We start from the raw sequence: 24,272 nt of genomic DNA, 5'->3' as shown, positions 1-24,272 counted from the left end.
TAGTGAAAATTTGTGTTGAGAGTGCAGTGCAATGCGCTGTTCGAGCAAATCGACCAGGAATATCTTTAATAGCGCATCCACGTTTGGCAACGGTGACGCTGGCCACCCTGCTGTAACCCACAGCCTTACGGCTACGTCCGGTGTTGTCAGGAGAGCTACGTGAGGCTGACTTCCTGGCCAAATGCGCGTACGTGACGTACTGCGCGATTTTTAGCGTGTCCGACAGCGGGCGCACCAAACCTCGGATCAGTGCACCGATGTTTGAACTATTTTGGTGCGACTGCCGTCGTCTACAAGACAGCGGCACATCCCTTTAGTAGCTCTTCCAACTTTTGGTCGCTGCAATCGCACTCGGCGCGGCGGAACCGCTGGTCAACCAGGGCCCCCAAGCCCCTCGAGGAACACGTCGAGCTGAGACAGATGATTGAGCTGCGCCTCTGAACGAGCTGGCGTTCCAGACTCACAAACGACATGATGGCATTTGCTGGAAACCAACCCAGGGGACGAGTACAGACATGGGCCTCACCATCTCGAGTCGCCTCCGACTTGTATCTGTCAAAGGGCTAGACCGATGGTGGCGCACTGTGTTCCTGTGATGCAACATCATCACGCCGCACATTGGAGGCAACGGCCATGTCGAATCCCAATCAGGCAGTAAAGTCAGAAACAAAAGCACCGCACTGTTACTAGTCAATCCGGGGATCGAAGATGCAAAAAACACTAGCCAATGAATATGGAGTAGTTCATTCTGGATTGAATACTTGGCAATTTTTGTGTTACACTGTGGTTTGACACAGTAACCGGATCCCGGGAGCGAGCGTGAAGCAGGGGTCCAACGTGGCGAGAATCTGAACTTGCAGCTGTAACTATCACTGACATCCTCGGTCCCTCCGCCTTGACAGAATCGTAGTTAAGGCAAGATAATAGAGTCTAGCGCCACGAGATGCAGCGACGTCATAGGTATCTGGTATCCTGGTCATAAACGACGGTACGAACTCCTTCATATGGCAGAATGTCTAGCTCGCATGTGGGGTCTTATCATACGTCCTGGGGAATACGAGAATCCGGGGAAGATATATTGATCTTCTCGCTAAGAGCTGCGATGCAATTTACGCATATGAGCGCTATCGCGAGGTTCACAGGTGGAAGCTCACATTGGCCCAGAGCATAACCTGATAATATGTCTGCTAGAGATACGCAAAACAAAATGTGATGACTAGTGGTCATGGAACTGCCTGGATTGGTCAGATCTTGGGATCTTGTATCTGGTCGTGTAGGCTCAGCTAATTCTGGTCTTTACTGCAGATGAAGTGAAACACTATTGTGTTCTACAGCTATGTCAGCGGCGTCGCAAATACGGTGTTGTTGTATATATAAACCGTCGGGTTTCGTAACAACAAGAGCCGTCACATACCAAGTTGTCGACATACTTACCTCTACACATCTTCGCGAGGCATCACCACCAACATCTCCACGAAAAACAGTGCACCAACGGTTATCGCATTTCAGAATGAAGCTTCTCATAATCATGGCTGCGATTACGTCTCTCGCCCTTGGTGCGCCAAAAGATCCGTACCCAGCGCCTTGTGGGAGATCAGACCCATCCGGTATCTGCACGACCAAAGCGACTTGCTACAAGAAGGGCGGCTTCTATGTTCAGCGCGACTGCACTTTCTACAACGTGCTCGACATCGGTTGCTGCTACTCCATTCCCGACGAGAAGAAATGAGGACGACTCGAAGTGGCAGCGAGCAGACGACATTGGTATCATCGTGATATTGGAACATCAGAACTAGAGCAAGGAGGCTTGCGACGTGATCAACGAGAGAATCTCGAATCAATAGTGAAGTTAGATGAGGAGACGGAATCAATCAAACTACTGCTCCATCCAAGCAACTCTACCGTGATGGGGAATCATTGACTAAAAGTTTAGGCGGGCTAATGGCTTTTTTCGTGAAGTCATTGTCTTGAGTGAATGCAACCAGAAAAAGAAGGGTTGAGATGTAGCGTCGCGTAAACATATACTGCAGACTAACTCGCAAGATGCTATATCTGCGAACAGCATGCGGTGAGATGAAGGCAAGCAGCACTGAAGAGGTAATACACGATTGTCGTGATATATCGCTTATTGGAAAATGGGTGAGAGGAACGGGAAGAAGCAATCACCGAGGCACTATTGTGTCATCGCCGCTCATTCGTCAATCGGCCATCACCGGAACGTGGTCCCGTAATTCTCCGGCATCGCACTTTTCATTTCACGATGCACAAAATAGACGAGACTAAGGACATTTCCATCTTCTTTCATGCTCAACGAGGCGCCTTGCTTCACAAGTACAGGCCCCACTTTACTGCTAAGCGTTGGTAACACTGCGCCATTTTCAATTTCTTCCCGTTCGTGCAGCTTCTCCACAACATCGTCACCTACACAACGCCAAGATGGACCCAGATCTGGACATTGTAGGCTGCTAAGCGCTATCGGAAGCGCGGAAGGCTATATACACGCTGTAGCGTGTGAGACAAGTACGTCGCCTTGAGATGCGTTTCCCGTCGTCGTGCGGACTTGCCCGTACTCATGAGCCGGTACTCTCACTCCGGATTTGCTGGCCCACGATGACTTCAACATAAACTCTACTATCCTTGTTGTCCCCGCTCATTGTTCTTCAGAAGTAACAAGATTTCATCCGCTCCCTGATCATTGGGCCAACACGTATCAACCGGTAGGACGACGGAAGTAGAGAACATCTAGAAACAAGACTATCACAACTCAAAGACTATGGAGACGCTGAAGCGTAAGAGGCCAGGGTGCAAGCTAATCGAGGCCCACAAGAAGACCCGGAATAATAGTCCGGCCGAGTCCAGACAAAGGTGTCCAATCATGGAGGTCTTCCACCAGTATGGCTTACTGGAAATGATCGTATCCAGCCTATATCCAGACGACTTACTGGCACTGTTATTATGCTCAAGATCCACCCATGAAGCGATCTTACCACAACCTGGTAGCCTAGAAAATTTGCTAGGGAAGCTCAAATGCTCCGGTCGAGGTGTACATGTCCGCAACAAGCGTCACAAGAAGTCTACTTTCTTCTACGCTTATGATTGTACTGAAACCATAAAGTGTGGAGCAAAAGAGTCTACCACAGAGTGCCGGCCCTGTGCCAGATGTAAAGTCAGCACTTGCGACGAATGTCGCATTCACTGCGTCTACCAGAGCATATACGAAACACCTTGCGATGAGGATGAACTGCCCAACTTCAGCGGCTTCATTCTGCTGTCACCTCTCGAGGTGCCAATCCTCAGCCCACATCACATGGATAGTGACGAAGCTGGGTCGCAGTGGCAGGATCCTTCAAACAGTCTGCAAGCACCATATCATGATCAAGGCTTCATCGACGTTCCGTTTGAGGAAGATAGCTTTGGTCTACCTGAAAGCGTCGAAGATCTTCTAGAAATGGATCTCGGTAGCCACACGTTGGCTGCATCAGCGTCTTCGAGCGTCGCTCATCCTTCGCCGGTCCTTCGAGCTTTATACCAAACGACAGAGCAGCGGAAACGATGGTTCTGCGATGAATGCCGGCCATCCATCGCGACCCAGGGTCAAGAGAGTCCTCAAGCTTCTCAATGCCAGTGCACTTTACGCAATCACTTTCTTGACCGGTGGTTGTGCCTGCGCTGCTACGAAACGGAAGAACATGATCTTGACGCATCCTTTGTTGACCAAAAAGAGCGTTGCGCATGCGGACGACAAGATGGAACTAAGACATGTTTGTGGTGCTGGGGAGAAGTGGTACATCCGATGTTCGAATTTGAAGAAGCACACAACGGAGACCGACACGAAAACACCAATCAGCCATAGCGTGCCGCTTTGGGCTCTGTTTCTTTTTGCTCCGGCAGCATTATGTACTTCGAACTGTTGACCTCTGTATCCTAATACCTGTAAAATCACCCTGTATACATCTATAATCTCAACCTTTTGGTCCTGACCGATTACTCAGCCCGTCCCATTCTGCTCGTCGAGGTTAACGATATACTTCCTCTTATGAACAATGGTGCGTTGATGAAGTCCACAACGAGCTTTGTTTGCAATTCACTTGTGTCTTTTCATTATATCTGCCGCAACTCGTGGTTCTTAAAGCAGCTCAAGGTCCAATTGAACTAAGCACAATACGCTTCGTGTTGCGATCCACAGCAAGCATGTTTCGGCCAGCTACACTATCAACGCAGACAGAGCACTGTTCTCTCCTTACTCATATGCATTCCCATCTCGTCCAACTGCCTCTTCGCTATGATCGACTCAGTTCCCGCTATCAACTTCAATTTCTTCTCCTCTTTTTTGATTTCCTTCTCCTTCTTTCGCTTGCCGTCTCTGTACAGTACCAATTCCTCTTGCGCCTTATCCAGCTCTTCCACAAGGTATCGGAGGCCCGGTTCATCGCGCTCGCGTCGCACGCTGATCTCGAGGTCGACGACAGTGTTCATAAGACTGTTGACGCGGTCGCCGCAAGATTTATGGGCTGATACGAGGCTGAGTTGATAGACGGTGAGGAAGGTGGGCGGAGGAGAAGGCGGGTTGGAGTTTGAGAGGAAGGATGAGCGAACTGATGTTATGCTGATATCGGTATCACTTGATACTTCGTCCATTGCTGTAGCGGTATACAGAATTGGATGTTGGTACTGAGGTCTTAGTGATGATGATGATCTGCGAGGAGCTTTAGGAATTTATTTAAGTTGCTGCTCTCGGTCTTGCGTCTCTCACGGTTCAGCGTTTGCTTTGGTCTGTGAGTCAACTGCGCGAGCTTCGAAGTGAATCAGGCTAAGTCGCCACGGTGATGTCGAAATGACTTCGGTGAGAAGTATGATGAATCTTTTGCCTCGTCCGAAGGTGGCTTCACGGATATCTGTGATTACCTTGCAGTTTCCGTCGCTCATGTTGTTGTAGCTCACGTGGATACTGACGCCCTCCTTCCATACCGTCTCCCGGACAACTTACGCCGCTACACACTACAACGGAAAGGTATCTATAAGCAAGATGCGATTTGAAAAGTGAAGTGAGACGCCAAGCATTGATACGACCTTCTGTCGAGGAGCCCATCAACATAAGGAACCACAGCGCTGGATATACTCGAGCAGGCCATAAGCGCTCACCAGAGGGGATCATGAGGCTCGACACAATCGCGGCGCTACTGCACTTTCTGGTGGATCGATTCAACGAATGTGCTTGTGATATCTCTTTATTACTTTTTTGCTTTAAGAACGTATTGTCGTGGGATGTGTGTAGGGGCACACGTCGACGTTACGGAGAAGCCACTATGACGGCACGAGTGGGACGGGCCTTGGCGCGTTCGAAGACGCGTCTCCATGGTGGTATCAAGGCACACACCACTTCACATCCCACGCTTCGCACCGCGCGCCTCTTTTTCTCCTCAATCGACCCACTCTCGACGCAACGCTTGGCCATGGCTTCGAACGTCAACGTCATAAGAATCGACACCCCACACGGCCCGCACGCTTCTCCGCAGCCCACAACCGTCGTCTACCCTCGGCCCACCGATCTTCCCTGAACCGACCGCATCCGTCAACCTCTTACCCACAGGCTCGTTTCCTCTCGATGCCGATCCTGAAATCTGGCCAACGTTATTCGCGCATAGTTTGGCGTATACAATCTGAAAGATGCTCATGCGTAAGAAGTTGTGGGCTATCTTAGTAGGGCATAGATGTCCACAGAATCATCTGTCTGATGGCGACGTCAACGTTGTATGCTGGCGCCTTGTCCCCTAGATCGAATACCGGATAGATGTGTACATGACTACACTGAACCTGAGGATGAGATCCACTCGGTGAGCATAGAGCATAGGGCAATACTCAATCTCGCCACGCACCAGTCACACATGCGCAGAGGCTAGCATGTACATGAAGAAGACGTTCATAACGTGGCTTCTAGGGCTCGTTTTCGCTTCGCACTGAGCAGCGTTTGGTGCCTTCAATGGTCTCATAACCTCGACATAACGAGTTGGCACATGCTGCACCAGATATATGGAGATATAAAGCGACCAATAGCTTATGCAGCATTTTATATAGTAGTGCGCAAGTACAATAGACATGAGTAGCGATAGACAGAAGAGTGTTGCGCGCCAGTGCCGGATTGTGTGTCTGTGTTGAACACACCAAGTCAAACATGTTGTAACGAGGACCCAAGCTTGCCGTAGTCAAAGGCACGTACGTATAAGCTTGAACCGCAACTTTCGTATCCAACCCAACCCCACCAGTGTAGATTTACTTCGCAGTCTTTACTCTACGTTGTTCTTTCCAAGTCAAAATTGAGATGCCTTGGGTAGATCCTCCGAACGTGAAAGTAATTCGCCCGTATCGTCATCGCGGCTGACAGATCGACCCAAGAACCACATTGAGAGTTTGCTGACTACCAAGAGCGTACGCAGGCGCCAAAAGGGTTCCAAGCAATAGGTCAGACCTTGTTGTTGAGGCTAAGGCTTGTGTTCACCTCACTCACGTCTCGCTTCCGATGTCGCTGGCGCATGACTAGCAAGGGTGCGATCCTGCGGCGTTACGCGGAACGAGCACGCAAGGCAACAGTGGCTCAAAATTCCGCCCGTATATACTAAAGCCCCCCTGTACATTAGCGTGATTGAGGAGAGTCGTCTTCGATGCAACGAAACATGATATGGCGCACGATCAGCATAAGACGAAAAGTAGGCATATGAAGTAAGTGAAAGACTCGTATATTAATTAGCTTCCAGTCTGGAAGTCAAATAGGTATCATCGATCATAACAGATCCACAGGTAAAGCCACCCTCAGTACCCACGCTCGTAAACATCAACGTATCGCATCATGCTGCGCACGATCACAACCTAAGTGCGCACATGCGCCTCGATGTTGTGTCCAGCAATACCCTCCTCAACACTGTGTCTTCGGTCCTTGCCAATGTAGTTCGAGTCCGGAAGCATGTTGAGGATGTCTTCCTGCTTATCCGTCTTGCGCTGGTGGAACCAGAAGAGGATACCACCGATGAATGCCAAGATGGCAACAGTCGTGTAGTTCCAAACCAACAATGGGTCTTCGGATAGCGACACGAACGCCTGGCCAAGCGCGTTGGAGAAGGCAGACATGAAATGCCAGTAAGAGGTGACCAGCGAACGCATGTTCTTGGGTGCTTTCGTAAAGGCAAACTCGAGTCCAGTAATAGATGTGAAGATCTCGGAGAATCCGACGAGAACGTACGGAACGGCTTGGGTCCAGACGTTAAGTGGGGCTGGGTCGTCGCAGCTGTTCATGTACTTTCCGCAGGGGCCCTCGGCATAGATGTAGTGCTGGATAACGGCAGCGGAGACCATGGCGAAAGACGCAAGGATGAAACCGAAAGCGATACGCTTGATGGGAGTGAAGCGAATGTTTGCCTTGCGGAGAGCGGGGTAGAGGAAGTTGTCTACGATAGGGATGAAGATGACGAGAGAGATGGGGTTAAGGTTGGTGATGACATCGTTGGGGACACCGTTACGTGTCATTGTGGCAGCTTGCGAGGTAAGGTTGTTGTTCATCTGGTTGTATGACAGCCAGTAGAGCGGGATCCAGGTAAAGCAAGAGCACGCACGCAGACCACGAGCAACCTGGTCAACCCAAGCGTCGTCGAACTGCATCCAACCAGGCTTGTTCGCACCGAGATGGCTGGGCTTGACGTCCTCCCAGAAACGCTCGCTCTTGAAGTTCTTGCGCGTGGTAACGGGGTTGATAGACCACTTGCCCTTGGTGGCAAGCTTCAGGACCTTGATTGCGCGGATGAGGACGGAACCAGTGGGGGGAGTGCGGTGGTACTTGTTCCTGCAGGTCCAAAGAACGACGGGGCAGAAGCAGAACATGATGGTGGGTAGCAGCCACGCGCACCAGAAACCAACATACTTCTCGACGTACACCATGGACAGTTGTCCAGTGAGGGAACCAATGTTGATGAACATGTAGAAGTCTGAGCTATGTTAGTGGACTGGTCCCTGTGTGCCAGCGGGTGATGACTTACACAAGAAGATACGGGAGAGTGTGATGTTGGGGTCAGAGATGACACGCTCGCCAGTCTTGGGATCCTTGATGACACGCGGCTTGGTCTGGCGGTATTGTTCAGCAATCAGTGGGGAGATGTTGGCCTTGAATGCTCCAGTTCCGAAACCAAGGGTGATGACACCCAGGATGAAAGGTCCAATTGCATTGCCGCTAGTGAGCACAGGGGGAATGGCGGAGATGATGAGCAAGATATGGCCCAAGATAGAGAAGGCAATGGCGATGAAGATGGTGTTGAAACGACCGAGGTATTCGTCGGCGATGATGGCACCGATAATGGGAGTGGTGTACGCCCAGAAAGAGTTGAACTGTCCGATACCGAAGGAAGCACGCTGACCCATGCCAAGCGCACCTGGTTGACCCTCTTCACGTGGATCGCGACCAGTGGATTGTACGACGCCATCGATCACAGGAAGGTCCTGTTGAATGAAGTTGGTGTCTTGGAAAGAAGTCAGCGCTTTGGTTAGAGTATGTTGATGGGCAATGACGTACACAACACCTGGCAACCGTAGTATCCGAAACGCTCGCAAAGCTCGACGAACGCAATGGTGAAGGCAGTCCATGGAATCTTTCCGGATACACGACGGAGTGTCTTCAAGTCTTCCTCCGTGGGTTCCTCGCCTTCCAAGTCTGCATCAAAGACATCGGGGTCATGGGGCTGATGGCTGAGAGTCGATGGCGTGCGTTCATCCGAGAGGGCACGCTTCTCATCGACCTCGTACAGAGGCATAGCAGCCTTGGCGGGCTCGTTGGACATGGCCATGTCCACGGCGTTGGATGCAGCGTTCGTCGTCATGACTAGCAGACAGGGATGAGGTTGAACGGGGAAAAAGAATGAGCTGCTGCTGAACAGCAGGGAAACGGGCAGTCGACTGCAATTATAGTCGTAGCCCGCACTTCCTGTAACACACGAGCGGCAAATGTGCTCTTTTCAAGCGCCGTCTTGGTATTCCTTGACTGTCTCTCTTTCGAGCAGGTGTCTGGTGTGGGTACACTCCACCACTTTGTCAGGGATTCAACTAGTTGCCCCAGGCCGGCGGTCGACCCATACAGACTCGAGAGGCCATTTCGCGAAGCCCGTCTTATCACCAGCCGGTGACTGGGCAAAGTCTGGGCGGTTGGGCGATGCCGAAAGCAAGACTACAGTTTAGAGCTTAGTACCCGTCTTTGCAGGGCTTCGGCTGGCCAAGCTCCATGGGAAATGGGTATTTCGGCGCATGCGACAACATCGATTGAGTGCTTCGGTACTTGGCAGCGTTGCTGATCACGCTTTGCATTGATGATTCCGACCATTCATACGGGTGATACCCCTAGCTCTTTCTTATCTGGACGACATGCTGTGCCATGACACCACGCCGCAGGGCGATGCGAAAGCGCACATGCGCACACAGGCTTACATATGCGGAGTGACAGGCCGTGAAAAAGTCATACATGGTCTTTACATGGAAGACACTGGTATCGACGACGATGAAAGAGGTCGGCCCGCCCATTGTGTCGAAGAAAGGCATGTGTCATCACTTCCATCACCGCCGAAGACTGCTGCCGCTCCGCCATGGCGCCCAGCCTTCCGTCCCGCTGGGCGTTTTCTCGCCTTGGCTGCTCCCCACACCATGAAACAAACTTCGTTTGCATGCGATGTAACTCCACCAAACCCGAACAGGCAGCTCAACGACGCGGCAGCATATTTCCGTAGAGCTTTACATGAGCACACCAATCAAGTATCGCGTTATCCCTCCCACCTTAACCTAGCGCACACGCTCTATCGCTTTCTCGAAGACATGGCACCAGCATTGGCATAACCATACCCATACGCTTATCTCCTAGGCTAGATGAAAACGTGACGAAAGAAGACAAGAGCACCGAAGAAACCCATATGCTGGTTGGCGCAAGGCTTCGCTTCTGTCAGCGGAAGCTTTACCTCGCCCAGCAGCATGGCACATTTTGGCACCCCATCACAACCTTGTGAACATTCCACCGTTGATGACCCGCTGTTTTCCGTTCCTCTTGGCATGGGCTGTTTGTCAGAAGGAATCACCTGGCGATCCTTCCACACACATACACACACCAACATATCGAGGCGTAGTAGGATCTCTCGATAATTACAGAACAGTCGAGGATGCGGCTTGGCAGGGTGGCAATGGCGGCTGCTTATCTCTCCTCGCCCCTCATACAGCAGTAGACTTCACGAGGAAAGCTTCTGGAATCTTGATGTGGGTGTCGAATCGAACGATGCACACGCGGTGGGATAACCGAGTCATTTTGTTGGCGTATCAGCATATTGTCGAGGCACACTCATTAGTGCAGCATGCAGTTGTTGCCGGGAACCGAAAGCATATCAAAATGCCAAGATGGGGCCAGCAGCCTGCGCATGCCCCGCCCGGGAATAGGTACGTACCTGGACAGACGCGGTTATTCCTGGGTAGTAGAGCCGCTGGATACCAGCCGCCGGGTAGTGGGAGCGACGCTTGATGCCTAGAGTCCATGCTCTTGCGTATGTAGCACCAACGCTCACACATGTTGCGCGACCATGTCAGTTCGGATAGTATGATCGTTAGCCAGGTATATCGATAACCATGAGCTACTAAAATTACTTGGATATCAGGAGCGCATACCACTACTCCGCACAGCTATCAAGGTTGGTAACCTTATTCGGTGGGCTAGGTAGGTGCAGATGGACTTTGGTCTTTCCCATACATCGGTATTATGCATCCTGGGAGGCCTGTAGCTTGCAAGGTACCACTTTGGCTCGGAACTAGTATACGACTTCAATCACGATGCTGGAAGATGGACCCACCAGGTAGAGGAACTCGTGAATCCACAACTCAGGACACAGGCGCAAATTCACTGTAGTGTTTGGGAAAGTAGAATTTGTCAATAATATATTATCATTAATCGTTCATCAATGGGTATTCATTAATGCTACAAGAGCAAAGCCGCCTTCGCAACTTTCTCTTGTTCCACCAGTCGCACAAAGATAACCACCCTAGTTACCGATTGGCAGGTCGTCCAAAGGCTCACCCTTGGACCAGTGGTTGATCCAGTTGAAGATCTCAGTGTGCCAGAACAAGCTGTTCTCCTGCTTGAGCACCCAGTGGTTCTCGTCAGGGAAGTTGAGGAACCTAGATGGGATACCGCGGGCCTGGAGGATGTTGAACAAGCTCAGACCGTCGCTCTCAGGCAGGCGGTAGTCAAGAGTGTTGTGGATGACAAACTGTGGAGTAGACCAGTTGGCAATGTGGTTCTGGGGGTTCCACTCGCGGTACGCGCCAGAGTCCCAGATGCTGCCGTTGTAGTCGTGGCGGATGAACCAGAGTTCCTCAGAAGCCCATGCTCCCTCAGTGTTGGAAATACCGTCGTGGGTGACAAGGCACTTGAACTCGTTGCCGAGGTCGTTAGCCTGGATCCAGTTGGTCATGTAACCACCGTAAGAAGCACCGGCCGCGATACCGTTCTTGGTGTCGATCCATGGCATGCTGGTGTTGACATAGTTCCAAGCGTTAACCAAATCGTGGTAAGGCCAGTTACCCCATTGACCCTGGATAGAGTCGGTAAGGAACTGTCCGAAACTGGTAGATCCAGTTGGGTTGGGGGCGACGATGATGTAGCCCTGGTCAGCCCAGACCTGAGGGTTCCAGCGGTTGGACCAGCTGTTGCCCCAGTTACCTTGGGGACCACCGTGAATGTAGAAGGCGAGCGGGTACGTTACGTTCTCCTGGTAGAAGGTGGGCTTGACGACGTAGGCGTGGAGCTGTTGCTTGAGCTCGGGGTTGGAGCCGTTGAAGAAGATCTCGGAAACGGTGTGCGATCCGAGACCAGCAAGGTTGGGATCAACCTGAGACGCGTCGAGGAGAGTGGTCTTCTTTCCGTCAGCGAGGATGTACCACTCGTTGGGAGTCCAGATGGCGGTGGCGGCGACAAACAGCGAACCGTCGGGAAGGAGCGCGAAAGTCGAGACAGAGGTGTTGGAGGTCATGGGCTCAGGAACGAAGCTCTCGTCAGCGGTAATGGGGAAGTTGAAGATCTTGACGCGAGCGTAGTCATCGGCTGTGGCGTAGATGGACGAGTCGTCGTGAGCCCAGGTAATGGGTCCCTGAACCCAGCGGTCGAAACCAGCACTCAAAGACTTCCAGTTGCTGACAGCGACACCAGTACCTTCGACAGCAACGTCGACGGTGTACAGAATCCACCTGTCGGACTCGTAGTAGTCCTCGTCCTGCTGCACGTAGGCGAGCTTGCTGCTGTCGGTGGAGAAGGAAGGAAGACCAGAAGCACCCTGGTGGCCAGCCTTAGCGGCCTCGGAGTCGGGACCGTTGAAAGCGACGGGAGCGTCAGAAGACGCAAAAGCACCAACATAGGTGTATGAGGCAGTGTAGTTGGCCTTGTTGAGCTGAGGAGCCTTGCTCACGAAAGCGTACATGGAACCATCAGGGCTGATGTCGTAGTCGCTGGAGTCACCAAACGGCTGGATGGGAGTCTCGGGCTGAGTGGTGGTGAAGTTGATGCCCTTCTGCACGTTCCTCATTCCAGCACCGGACAGGGCGTAGCTGGCGTTTGCGGAAAGAGTTCCGGCAAAGAGGTTGTAGCGGTTCTTGGTTAGCCAAGTGTCCCAGTGGCGGACGTAGATGTCCGAGTAGTAGCGAGCAGTAGTCACCGGGGTGACTTCGGTCTCTGGGTTGACAGCTGTGCCGTTGGGGTAAGCCATGCAGTTGACCAAGAAGTGCATGTCTCCGGTCGAGGTCTTTGCAACCTTGAGACCGTTGTATGGAGCATCCAGAGAAGCGACCATGGTGCTCATGTTGGGGCTCTTGATGTCACCAATCCACAGGGTGACACCACCTGGGACCTCCTCGTTGGTGCCATTGATGTAGATGATACCAGTCTCGCTGCCAGGGATCCAGGCGACTTCGTTGATCTCGCTGGCGTTCAAGCCGGACTTGGTGATCTCGCCGGTCTTGAGGTCGATCAAGTTCATGCCCGAGCCTGCGCTGCCATGCTCCTCAAAGGAGTACTGGGAGTACGAGAACAGAGCGACGGAGCCATCGGGACTTGGGTCAGCGGCGCCACGGCGGACGTTGCTGAGGAGTCCTCTATTTCTATTGTTAGTTGATGCGCAGGAGAATCAGTGCAATGGTGGGCTTACTCAGGTGTCAAGGCACAGGCGCCGGTGGCAGCCAAAGCTGCGGCAACACTGAGGTAACGAGCCATATTGTATGCGACCAGCTTCGTAAAAGCTCAATTGGACACGGTCGGTGGTCAAGCAAAGCTCCAGAAGGGCATGCCGCTTATTTGTACGACGAACAGCTGAGTAGACCCTGGCCCGACGATATTTACCAGCGGGGTTCACGTTGCATTCGGGACTGGTACCTGGCAGTGACAGCGCTCCCAGTTGGCTGCGCACTCGGTGATGCCATCATGCTGGCCCTGCAATGCGGTAGCTGCTATACCAAACATGTGGAAAGATGGACGCTGTTCGCGATGTCTCCTTCCTCTTCGGGGCTAGAGCTGCGGGCGCACAAACAAGCTCGCCGTCGGTGGGTTCCTAAGAAAGCATGTTTCTGCTCGTCCTATCGCGACTCGGCCCACATGTCCCGCAGTCGTGGCTCAAGCTTGGCGGCCGTGTTCATGCAGCCCTCACGTGAAGCTCACCAAAGCCCCAGCAAAGCTCTCGCCCAGATTAGTGGCGGCTGTGCCAAGTCGCGCCGTCTCCACTGAACCGGTGGTGGCGGATAAAACGGCGCGCCGAAACAGGCAGGTCGATGAAAAGTCCAACACGATTGTCCTCTCTATTCTTACTCATCGATAGCCAGTTGCGGCCTTGCTGTGCCGCTTGTATGCTGCCTCACAAAAGAGAGAGGCTGGACGTGCTGGACTTGCACGGACTGCCTCGGTCTGCTTCGGGCCTGCCGGCGCGCCTGATGTTCTTCTATCTTCCGTGAGCAAATTGGCGATCTGCACCTGCCTTGCCTGGCTTAGATATGCATACTCCATCGATGCAGCTGCTTCTTCGCGTTGGCTGATGGCGCATGTCGTGATGGGTTGATAGTATCCAACGAATGAGCTGGAGGGCAGCCTCGTATCGCACCGTGCAGCCAACATGCTGGTATCTGTGCTTGATAGTACCTTGGTGTCCGCTCCTCACAAGCAGGAATTCCGATCGTCTTTGCAGATTTTCCCCGGTTCCATCTCTTTGCTTTCCAAGGACATGGACCGATATCTACGCGCGTACCAAAGAGGGTCGAACCACGACAATCCGGAAAACGATGTTAGCGCATCCACAGTCTCGGAAGCAATCCACAACGTTGTGATTGCCACGCTTCGTTCAAGGTCGAGTGGTAACTATCGTCCATCATGCTGTGTGCAGACCAAGGAGGTTTGGAAGCTTGTTCACATTCTTAGCTCGCGCTTGCCCCGCGTCACCACGTGCCTGGGGCGCTTGCACGAGCTAACATGAACAACCCTGGAAGTTGGGCGCACGTAATAGCGTCTTCGACATCTCACATCTACCTTTGAGCATTGCTGGGTAGCGCAAACATTTCCAAATCACAGGAAATAGCATCCAGCATGCCGCGATGGTAGCCCACTGGTGGTTCGTCCAACGATAGCAGCTTCCAAGGATGAGATGGTTTGCAACTCTTGTAGTTCCTCCGGATGGCTCCAGCGAGTACCAGTATGAACTTTCTGAATCCTCAGAACTTCAGAATAGACGAGCTTCGGATGGCTGCTGTTATGGCTTGTATATCAATCTGCTAACAATCGTCATCCTCCAGAAAACAGCAACCACTGACTACAGTCAACCACTAGATTACACTGAGAATCAACTTCCTTTAGTGTTGCATTCGCGATTCCTAAAAGCTCTCCAGAATGCCGGACATCAAGTATTCACAGCCACTGCCCACAGCTTCCGTCCTCCAAAGTTTTACCCCTACCATGCGCTACTACGACACTACGATAAACAGTTTTCAACGCCATCTCGCAATTGAACAGGATATAGTGGCAATGTTGCCAATAGAGCAGGCAAGCAAGGTTGCGTATGAACAAAAAATGGCCGTACTGGATATAGCCAAAGCAAAGCTACGAGAGCTGGTCGACTTCAGTACTGGGATCATGGAGAAGCAGATTGAGAAACCCAACACATCGTTGGGCTTATCGGCCGAGAGGGCAAATGAGCAGATACAAGACGGACTAAAAGAAGTGGAAGATGCGATGGTTGAAGCACGATATCTGATGTGGGGCATGTGAATTGTAAAGAGGAGGGTAAGTACATTTTCAAGGTCTCATGGAACCGACATCGGACGAAGGTTAGCACACTGGTACGTGGGGATATCGACGTCTTTTGTTCTGCGCGCAGGGTATGTGGCAGAAGAAGAAACGAATCAAGAATGACATGCATCTTGAGAGGTTAATCACAAGCTATATTGACCATTATTGAACCGCTCACTCAAGGAAGTGTGCGACTCCAGACACTCACCATACGCTAACAAGCCGTCGGGCATAATGTAAACATTCTAGCTTACATTCCTGCAATATCTGCTTGGCGACAACTGATTGGCTTACTTTTGGTAGTACAAACGCTTGTTGTACTGTATAGATGCTCCAGAAGGTATTCCTGTAGTTATCCATCACCTACCCGCATCATCATATATCTGTTATGGTAATGACGGATGATGAATCGGTGAAGGCTTCCGCCACTGAGCTATCTCGCCACAAAACTTCTCTTGACGCCGCGCAAGCCATGGTAAATCACAGCGATTTAGCTCAAGAAGATGCGCTAGGGTTACATAAGAACGGGAACATTTCATTTGTTCGTTTGACAAGTATGCAGTGTGTTTGCTGTTTCCGCTTGCTGTATTGGAGTACTTGTTTATTGAGGTCAGTTTTTAGGGTACACAGTGAGCATGACAAAGCCGACGAGGTCAATGACGGCAGTTGCTTGACTCCTGGAATCATGGTTGCCTTGAAAGTGCAGAGCTAATGTGTGTACTCCGAAATGACTTTTCCTACTAAAGCTAGCTTCCTGGAGACGTTACTGACCACTCTTGTTCACAAAAGCAGGGTCGGAGGATATCGCCCGTACAGACCAAATCTGGCTCGCAAAGAATACTTCCAAATGCAACCCAAATTTGCTATTCTAGCATCCGAAATCCTTACGAATGACCCCGGCATGCATTTACTTTTTCAAACCAACGTGTTGGATGCTATAGTCTCCATAGTTTAGAGCAACCCTTCTCTCCTCTCTCGTTAAGGACTCGGATCGTCTAACGCTTTTCTTGCTTCCCTCATCTTTCGCTTAAGTAGTTCTACCTCCGCCTCTAGTACGTTCGTTCTCTTTTCAGTTTGTTCACAACGCAACTGGCTTTGTCGGAGTTGCTCGCGGAGACACTCTCCGTCGTCGAGCGCGTTGGCGTGCTCCGTCTTTAGTTCATCGTATCGAACTTGAATGCCGCGATATGCATTTTGGCCATACGAGTATTCGTCCTTGATTCGACTCACTTCGGCTTTGAGGCTGGTGACTTGTTCTTGAAGCTGATGATTTGTTTGAACTCTTGCCTGGTTAACTTCCAGCGGTCTGGTCTGAGTAGCAATCGCTGCTTTTAGCAAATCGTTTTCTGCCTTACTGGCTTTAGGCTGGGCCTCCATACGTTTTGCCATGACCAGATTCTCTGGGCTAGATGACCTAGAGATGATGATGGGTCGTTGTATCTAGAGATAAGGTCAGCTTAGAATTGAAGCAAGCCATGGCCAGTACGTACTCTGTGACCGTAGTCGCGGCGCTTGATGTTGGCTAAGAGAAATTAGTTCTAGTTCCTAGAGATAAGGAAGATCCCCTAACTTACGTGCCGAGTCAGATCTTTCGTCACCTTTGCGCTTTTTGGATGCGACATCTTCAGATGTCGAAACAACCGCATTTGGGACTAGAATCAGCGCTGCGTCTAAATCCGGTCGACTGTTTCTTTTCTGTACGTTCATCTGTAGCTTTGGTGGACTTCCCTTATTCGCAATCCACGCGCACGACTTTGTAAAATCCTGCCAGAAATCTCTGTAGTGGCCAAACCCCCTTAGATGCCCAGCTTCTAAGAGATAATAAAGAACTATGGCCCGTAGTCTGTTGCAAACTGTTTGTTGGCCAACGGTTTGGTCTCCAAGATCACAAAAGGGTTCCACGAAATCGATGTTCTCAAGGCTGGCGTGTGGTATCCGATACACGCTCAAGTCCTGCATGATGAGGAAAAATCCAACTAGATTATGCTTCGATCCATGTACAAAGGCGTACACAGTCTGCCTCATGTATGGAAGGTTGCCGTCAAAGATGCCGATGGCAAGTACCATTGGTGAAGCCTCTTGTGGCAAGTTGGCGAGGACCGTTGGGCCAAGAATTTCGCAGTGGCTGAACTCGAGTGTCTCAGATTTTGGTATCTTCTCAAATTGATCAGGTATACTTGAGAGTGCCTTCCTGGTGATCGCTTGCTTATACCAGCTGGATTCTCTCTCATTGTCGATAGTGATGGGGCTTTTGGCGCTGGTACTGTCCATGACGGCGGAGTAGACGCCTTGATATCCAGCAATTTGGGAAATATTCGAGTTCCTAGGAGACTAGATTACGTTAGTATTGTTCTGGTTTCCAATATGTTTTGTTACACGTACTGAAAGTATCGTAGATGCAAGACCAATGTAAGAGGTGTTCCTTCGGTCGCATTTACTAAAGATAGTGAGGCTGCTGAAGGTAAGAGAATATTGTGACTGTGGTAGGATATGTGCCACTAAATATTGTAGGTGATTTGATATGTAAAAAGGTGATTGAGTGAGGTGGACATATGAGCAGAGTTATGAAGCGAAGAGTGCCTGTCGGTTACGTGTTATTTGAACAAGCTGGTTGTATACTCTGAAGGGCTGAAGACCGTAAGTATAGTGAAGGAGGCTGCCAAATCATAGCCATATATGGTGATAGAAGACGGGATAGAATATCGGTGAGGAATGTTACCATGCAGACCCTGCGTTTGTATACCTAGGTAAGATAGAATGATGCTACGAGTGCTGAGCAGCCAAAGTACAATATAGAGTTTGTCTAATGGAAGTGAAATTGGTTTGATCTTCATTGAAGCTGGTGGTGAGTCTGTAAAGCGACATCGTCATAACCTGGATGGTTGCCTGGCGCCTGCTACGCTTCATGGCCTATGGCTGACTGCGGTACTGGCGTGTTTGTGGTAATCAAGGCCGTTTAAGTGATGTGATTGCCAGTTTGCAGCATCTAAGCACCCTTCAAGTTCCTTTTTCGCAAATGGTCGGATACGAAGGGAATATTTAATGGCATCGGAGTTGTTCTTGGACGTCCCTGAGCCATGTTCGTTCCTGCTAAAAACCTGTTATCATCACCTCACTCATCGTCACCGAGAAAACGGATGCCGCCTTCGGAACTGCTGCGGCCTGAAGCTTGGGGTTTGGGGTACGGTGTGATCATAATGGCTTCAGTTGTGTTTCGCTAGGAAGCCTAAGCCATCGTCGTGACCAACGTCAACATTGTCACATACCCTCTCGCACGAAAATCCAGTATGCACCGCTCTCGTCCACGCGTCCGTGATGATCAAGATGCGCTAATATCGGTTGTTTTTCGGTTCGGCGGATTTACTGAACCAATTGACGCCGATCATCTTCCAAACCCCACATTCAGCCAGCAAAGCTTGAGCCGCTCTCCGCACGCTTGACTGGTCTTGTGTCCGCGCCCAGCTTTTAGGCTGAAGTACGGTACAACCTTCCAACCTCGTCGCGCGTTCTCGGTGGGAGATATCACGATAATTGCTGCCGTAAGCATACTCGTGACGTCTTGATCATTCATCATGGAGAAACTATGGCGATCTATAAAGTACCTTGAGAAGGGCGCCGCCTAGTTGGATGACTGACTACCACCCGTGAGGTCTATCATGCGGCTAACACTTACAACACTACTCTGCGCTGTTGGCGTTGCTGTCGCTGAGGACGGCTCAAAAGGCTGGCTTCGCTACGCGCCAATACCAGACGGGCCAGCAGCGCAGTCAGTACCCTCCACGATCATCGCACTGAACAGCACGAGAGTGAGCCCCGTATTCACTGCTGGTCAAGAGCTTCAAAAAGGTGTTGATGGCATTACTGGAAAGAAACTCAATGTGAGTGCGGTCGCAGACCAGAGTCACTCTGCCATCATTGTCGGAACCAAAGACGCGTACACGGCGGCATTCGGTAACATTGATGAATGCGAGAATCTGGACGCCGATGGCTTTTTCCTCAGCACGACTACTCCAGGCAAAGTCATCATTGTAGGACAGAATGAACGCGGCGCTCTCTACGGCGCATTCGAATATCTTTCTCAGCTGGCGCAAAACAATGTCACGTCCGGCTCCACAGTATTCAACCCACAGGTACCCATTCGATGGACGAATGAATGGGACAACATGGATGGCAGCATCGAGCGCGGTTACGCTGGCCCCTCACTGTTCTTCCGAGACGGTTTCGTGGTAGACAACACTACGCGAGTCGCTGAATATGCCCGCCTACTTGCATCAATCCGCGTAAATGGCGCAATCATCAATAACGTCAACGCGAACGCCACGTTGCTCAATGACCGCAACGTAGAGGGTCTTGGTAGGCTTGCTGATGCGATGAGACCATATGGTAAGTTGTGACCACACGAAATGCATGGGAGACATCAACTAACTTGATACTTCCACACCTGCAGGAGTACAACTTGGCATATCGCTCAACTTCGCCTCTCCAAACGCTACACTAGGATCATTCGATCCGCTAGACCCCCGAGTGGACGCATGGTGGGCGAACATCACTAACCAGATCTATTCCAAAGTTCCGGACATGGCAGGTTACCTCGTCAAAGCCAACAGTGAGGGTCAACCGGGACCGTTGACGTACAATCGAACACTCTCGGATGGCGCCAACATGTTCGCAAGAGCAGCGAAGCCGCATGGTGGCGTGGTTATGTTCCGTGCTTTTGTATACGACAACCACATCAACGAAACGAACTGGTACAACGACAGGGCGAATGCTCAGCTGGAATTCTTTCAACATCTTGACGGAAAGTTTGATGACAACGTCGTTGTTCAGATTAAATTCGGGCCCGTATGTTTACATGTACGCTCTTCACGAAAGACGTAGACTAACGCACGCCTACTTTTGTAGATTGATTTCCAGGTCCGCGAACCAGCATCGCCATTATTCGGATCCCTGCGCCAAACGAGCACTGCCATCGAACTCCAGGTCACACCCGAATACCTTGGTCAAAACTGTCATCTGGTTTACCTAGCACCACAATGGAAAGAGATACTAGAGTTTGACATGAGGTCTGAGAACCAGTCATCCAAGGTCAAAGACATCATCACCGGCGAGCGTTTCAAGCGGCCTTTGGGAGGCTACGCAGGTGTGACAGGAGTGGGATCAAACGCGACGTGGCTGGGCTCACATCTAGCAATGTCTAACTTGTATGCTTACGGACGACTAGCCTGGGACGCCTCGATGGACTCAGAGATGATCCTCCAAGACTGGATCCGACTGACGTTTGGTTTCGATGAGGATGTTCTTGACACTCTCACAGACATGTCCATGAGGTCGTGGCCCGCATACGAAAATTACAGCGGCAACCTTGGAATCCAGACACTGACAGACATCCTGTACACACACTTTGGTCCCAATCCTGCCTCACAGGATGGCAACGGATGGGGCCAATGGACGCGCGCCGATGCATTCAGTATCGGCATGGACAGAACTGTAAAGAATGGCACTGGTAACGCTGGGCAATACCCGCCGGAGGTCGCCCAGATCTATGAGAATATAGAGTCGACGCCAGATAACTTGCTGCTCTGGTTCCACCACGTACCATATACACAGCGATTAAAGTCTAACAAGACTGTCATTCAACATTTCTACGATGCGCATTATGAAGGTGCTGCTACCGCACAAGAATTTGTCGGACAGTGGGAATCCTTGAAGGGTAAAATCGACGATGAGCGATACGAACATGTGTTGTTCAGGCAGATCTTCCAGGCTGGTCATTCCATTGTGTGGCGCGATGCGATCAACGAGTTCTACCACAATCTTTCGCAGATACCGGATGAGACCAAGCGTGTTGGCAACCATCCATACCGGATTGAGGCGGAAGATATGATGCTCGACGGTTTCAAGACATATGCCGTAAGCCCCTTTGAGACGGCTTCCGGTTACACGGCTATCGTCACCACGTCAAACTCGACGACGGGCATCGCGACAGCCAACGTCACGTTCGCATCGGGAACATACGACGTCGCTGTCAACTATTATGATTTGATTGGGGGTAAAGCAAAATACGAACTGAAACTTGGCGATCGTACTGTGGGAGCGTGGACAGGGGATCTCGAAGATAAACTGGGGCACGCGCCATCTATTTACCTAGACGGGCACTCAGCGACACGCATAACATTCAGAGATGTCGAGGTTCGGCAAGGGGACCAAGTGCGGCTCATAGGCCAAGCGGATGGCATCGAGCCCGCACCGATCGATTACCTCTCTTTCTTGCCACCTGGCATCGTCGATTGAATCATTGTGCGTAGAAAGTATGTACAAAAAAGCAAAGCGATGCGAAATTGATGTTCTCGCATTTGGAGGCGCGACAATCTAACGTTCCACTGCCCAGTCGGCTTCATTTCCACGGCAATCCACAGCTGGGATCCCCTGCAGGTCTCCCGCAGTGCCTAATCCACATTAAGTCAATTGTCTCCTTTTCTGCCAGCCATGGCAACACACCACAGTTCAACCGTTGGTGGCTTTCAGACGGGAAATCTTATACTACGTTCCCGCAATTTGAGATTCGTCCCTTGCATTAGCCACTGATCTGGGGATGCAAAGCCCAGCGACACCCAGCTCTTTCTCGGACGATGTGCTGTGTACTTCCTTCGTGAATTGATCGTGATTTGTGTCTTCACCCCTTTCTCGTCCAACGTCGTGGACCACCAAGTATCCGGTGGGCACGCAAGAGCTTGAGATCCGTGCCGTACGCCAGTACTTCACGATGTGACAGGCTTGTCAGCCTCGACCAACCCAGCACACCTCTCAAAAATCGCCGACAGGCACCGCCATCTCCAAAACAAACACGCCAGCGACGACAGCCCGGCAACGCCATCCACGTCTTCTTCAAAGTGCATATTAGCATCAACTTTGTTATCGCGCGCTCAAACTAATGTCGCGTCCTAGTACAGTCGCCGCACGATGCGCTGCGCTAGGGACTTCGATCGCGCAGGTGAGCAGAGCCGCTCCAGATGTTCGACTTTGCAGCTCCAGACGCTAACGCCCAAAAGGTCATTCCGGACATCAGCAGCTTTGCACGCAAATTCCGCGATGCGCGTCACGATTTGAACACCATTAATAGTGATCTGCTGGTGATCAAAACCGGGCTCGGTATTGCGCAAGACGACTTTTCGGCCAAGTGGTCCGAATTACCGGCGTCCCTCGTTGATGCTGTATCACGAGTGCTAGATTCATGCGATGACACCAGTGAGCGATTACATAAAGCCTTTCTCAAGCTTTCTTGTAGCAGCAAACCAAAGGATGATTGGCGTGCGCTCAAGGACGGACCTTTGGTAAACCTGCGGCATGATCTTGATGCATCGAAGGTCGTACTTGAGTTGAGTTTGGACTACGTCGCATTGTAAGTTGTACATGATGTATGTTACTTGGGCACAGCACGGGACTTACTTTTCTTAGATTTTGCCAACAAGATACCCTGGATTCCTTACTGCAAAACTATGTCAGCGATCTCATTACGCAGAGCGATGAGCTACTAAAAAGGACGGACACAGACGAGATCTACGTAAACCAAACAGCGCGAGATAGACTATCTTCGCTACTACAGGCTGTTCGTCTGCTTCGCTCATGTATTACAGCCATATCTCGCGAAGGCGCGCCATCATCATCACAACTAGCAAAGAGGACAACCCTTCCACGACCAGACTCCCTGGAGCCCGCCCTTGGCGAAACGCCCAGAAGCGGGAGAAAAAGCCCCAATGAACAAACCTCAACCCGAGCCAGCGCAAACGATGGCATCGGCACATGGCTCGCTAATGTTCCGTCCTTTGAAGACGCGCAGCCTCTCTCATATTCCGCAATCGAACAGACTACCATTCCAAGACGACTTCTGATACCGCCATCGCGGAACGACATGACGCCATCGCGCGGTACGTTCTACACTGACGATGGTGCCGCATCCAGCCCTACCCTGGTACCACCGGAATCACGACTCAAAAAGTCCTACAGCTGGTGTACTGACCTCTCGGGAAAGGCAAGCACTCGGTTACAACTTGCGTCTAGACACGCGTCGAAACAAGTGTCGAAGTATACATCGACGATGTCTAGCTCAGACGTCTCTATCTTTCAGAAGCAGATCACTTCAGACAGGATCGCTGTGACGAAAGGTAAGAGGAAAGAGTTGGAACCAAATCAGAGGGCTGCTGTAGATCGTATTCTAGCAAACATACCATCAGAAGCGACGGCTTCTGAGGTAGAAAGAGTTATCTGGGAAGGCGCGAACCCAATGGCTACACATCCAGAGTTTGGATACTTTTTCATCCGCGCAGCATACGAGATGTCGCCTGATGTCCTCACTCTCCTTATGGATTTCGGCGCAGACATCACCCGCAATAATCCTCCACCATCATCATATTACTCCGCCATGCACGCTGCAACCTTAGGACGACAGCTCGACACTGTCCGCTACCTTGCTGCTCTGGGTCACTCCATCGACAACCCCGACTATAGCGGAGAGACACCTCTCCATCTTGCTTGCAGGACGCCCGGTGCGTCTGCGATTGCAAAATACTTCATCGAAGCCGGCGTCGACGTGAATTCTGAAGCAAAGAACGGACGAACACCTTTGCAGTCCGCTCTCAAAGCGGCAAGGTTAGAGGGCAAGGAGAGAAGCATGTTGATCGAGCTTTTGCTCGCACATGGGGCGGAGGGCGAAGTAAAGAGAGATCTGGATTGTGGGAGAGGTAATGAGAAGGGCAGACATGTACTTGGTCTAATATGAGCCTGTGGATTGACCAGGGAAAAAATGATCGTTCTTTCGTTACCTCTGCCATGATGGAGTTGGTCAGTTCGTAGCAGGAAGGCATGCACTTTGCATATTCGAATATCCACCATACGTACAGGGCAGAGCAATTCACTATGAGAGTCCGCTCTGTGCCTACTATAGAAGTTTACT

At 51.1% G+C, this 24,272-nt stretch overlaps 8 protein-coding genes across 8 annotated transcripts; 4 read left to right on the top strand and 4 right to left on the bottom strand.

Annotated features, from left to right (window-relative positions):
* Nucleotides 1-1,528: 1,528 nt before the first annotated feature.
* On the top strand, nucleotides 1,529-1,729 carry AA0111_g6650 (hypothetical protein; the record flags this gene model as incomplete). The annotated part of the gene is made up of 1 exon (XM_028652896.1): nucleotides 1,529-1,729. One exon carries the CDS (start codon nucleotides 1,529-1,531, stop codon nucleotides 1,727-1,729), a length of 201 nt encoding a protein of 66 aa, XP_028505738.1.
* A 2,483-nt stretch (nucleotides 1,730-4,212) lies between these two features.
* AA0111_g6649 (hypothetical protein) lies at nucleotides 4,213-4,638 on the bottom strand (the record flags this gene model as incomplete). Its single annotated transcript, XM_028652894.1, has 1 exon — nucleotides 4,213-4,638. One exon carries the CDS (start codon nucleotides 4,636-4,638, stop codon nucleotides 4,213-4,215), a length of 426 nt encoding a protein of 141 aa, XP_028505657.1.
* A 2,226-nt stretch (nucleotides 4,639-6,864) lies between these two features.
* Nucleotides 6,865-8,858, bottom strand: AA0111_g6648 (putative peptide transporter ptr2; the record flags this gene model as incomplete). Its single annotated transcript, XM_028652893.1, has 3 exons — nucleotides 6,865-7,973; nucleotides 8,025-8,501; nucleotides 8,555-8,858. 3 exons carry the CDS (start codon nucleotides 8,856-8,858, stop codon nucleotides 6,865-6,867), a joined length of 1,890 nt encoding a protein of 629 aa, XP_028505656.1.
* Nucleotides 8,859-11,045: 2,187 nt separating this feature from the next.
* On the bottom strand, nucleotides 11,046-13,267 carry AA0111_g6647 (putative dipeptidyl-peptidase 5; the record flags this gene model as incomplete). Its single annotated transcript, XM_028652892.1, has 2 exons — nucleotides 11,046-13,149; nucleotides 13,203-13,267. 2 exons carry the CDS (start codon nucleotides 13,265-13,267, stop codon nucleotides 11,046-11,048), a joined length of 2,169 nt encoding a protein of 722 aa, XP_028505793.1.
* A 1,656-nt stretch (nucleotides 13,268-14,923) lies between these two features.
* On the top strand, nucleotides 14,924-15,301 carry AA0111_g6646 (hypothetical protein; the record flags this gene model as incomplete). Its single annotated transcript, XM_028652891.1, has 1 exon — nucleotides 14,924-15,301. One exon carries the CDS (start codon nucleotides 14,924-14,926, stop codon nucleotides 15,299-15,301), a length of 378 nt encoding a protein of 125 aa, XP_028505792.1.
* A 999-nt stretch (nucleotides 15,302-16,300) lies between these two features.
* AA0111_g6645 (hypothetical protein) lies at nucleotides 16,301-17,593 on the bottom strand (the record flags this gene model as incomplete). Its single annotated transcript, XM_028652890.1, has 3 exons — nucleotides 16,301-16,762; nucleotides 16,813-16,844; nucleotides 16,897-17,593. 3 exons carry the CDS (start codon nucleotides 17,591-17,593, stop codon nucleotides 16,301-16,303), a joined length of 1,191 nt encoding a protein of 396 aa, XP_028505714.1.
* A 1,385-nt stretch (nucleotides 17,594-18,978) lies between these two features.
* On the top strand, nucleotides 18,979-21,613 carry AA0111_g6644 (putative alpha-glucuronidase A; the record flags this gene model as incomplete). Its single annotated transcript, XM_028652889.1, has 3 exons — nucleotides 18,979-19,705; nucleotides 19,770-20,164; nucleotides 20,225-21,613. The coding sequence occupies 3 exons, from the start codon at nucleotides 18,979-18,981 to the stop codon at nucleotides 21,611-21,613; spliced, it is 2,511 nt and encodes an 836-aa protein (XP_028505794.1).
* Nucleotides 21,614-22,332: 719 nt separating this feature from the next.
* AA0111_g6643 (hypothetical protein) lies at nucleotides 22,333-24,098 on the top strand (the record flags this gene model as incomplete). Its single annotated transcript, XM_028652888.1, has 2 exons — nucleotides 22,333-22,721; nucleotides 22,778-24,098. 2 exons carry the CDS (start codon nucleotides 22,333-22,335, stop codon nucleotides 24,096-24,098), a joined length of 1,710 nt encoding a protein of 569 aa, XP_028505703.1.
* Nucleotides 24,099-24,272: the final 174 nt, after the last annotated feature.

This window comes from Alternaria arborescens (assembly GCF_004154835.1).
Source record: "Alternaria arborescens strain FERA 675 chromosome Unknown contig_14, whole genome shotgun sequence".
Lineage (NCBI taxonomy): Eukaryota > Fungi > Ascomycota > Dothideomycetes > Pleosporales > Pleosporaceae > Alternaria > Alternaria arborescens.
This window is presented reverse-complemented; position numbering and strand designations above follow the sequence as displayed.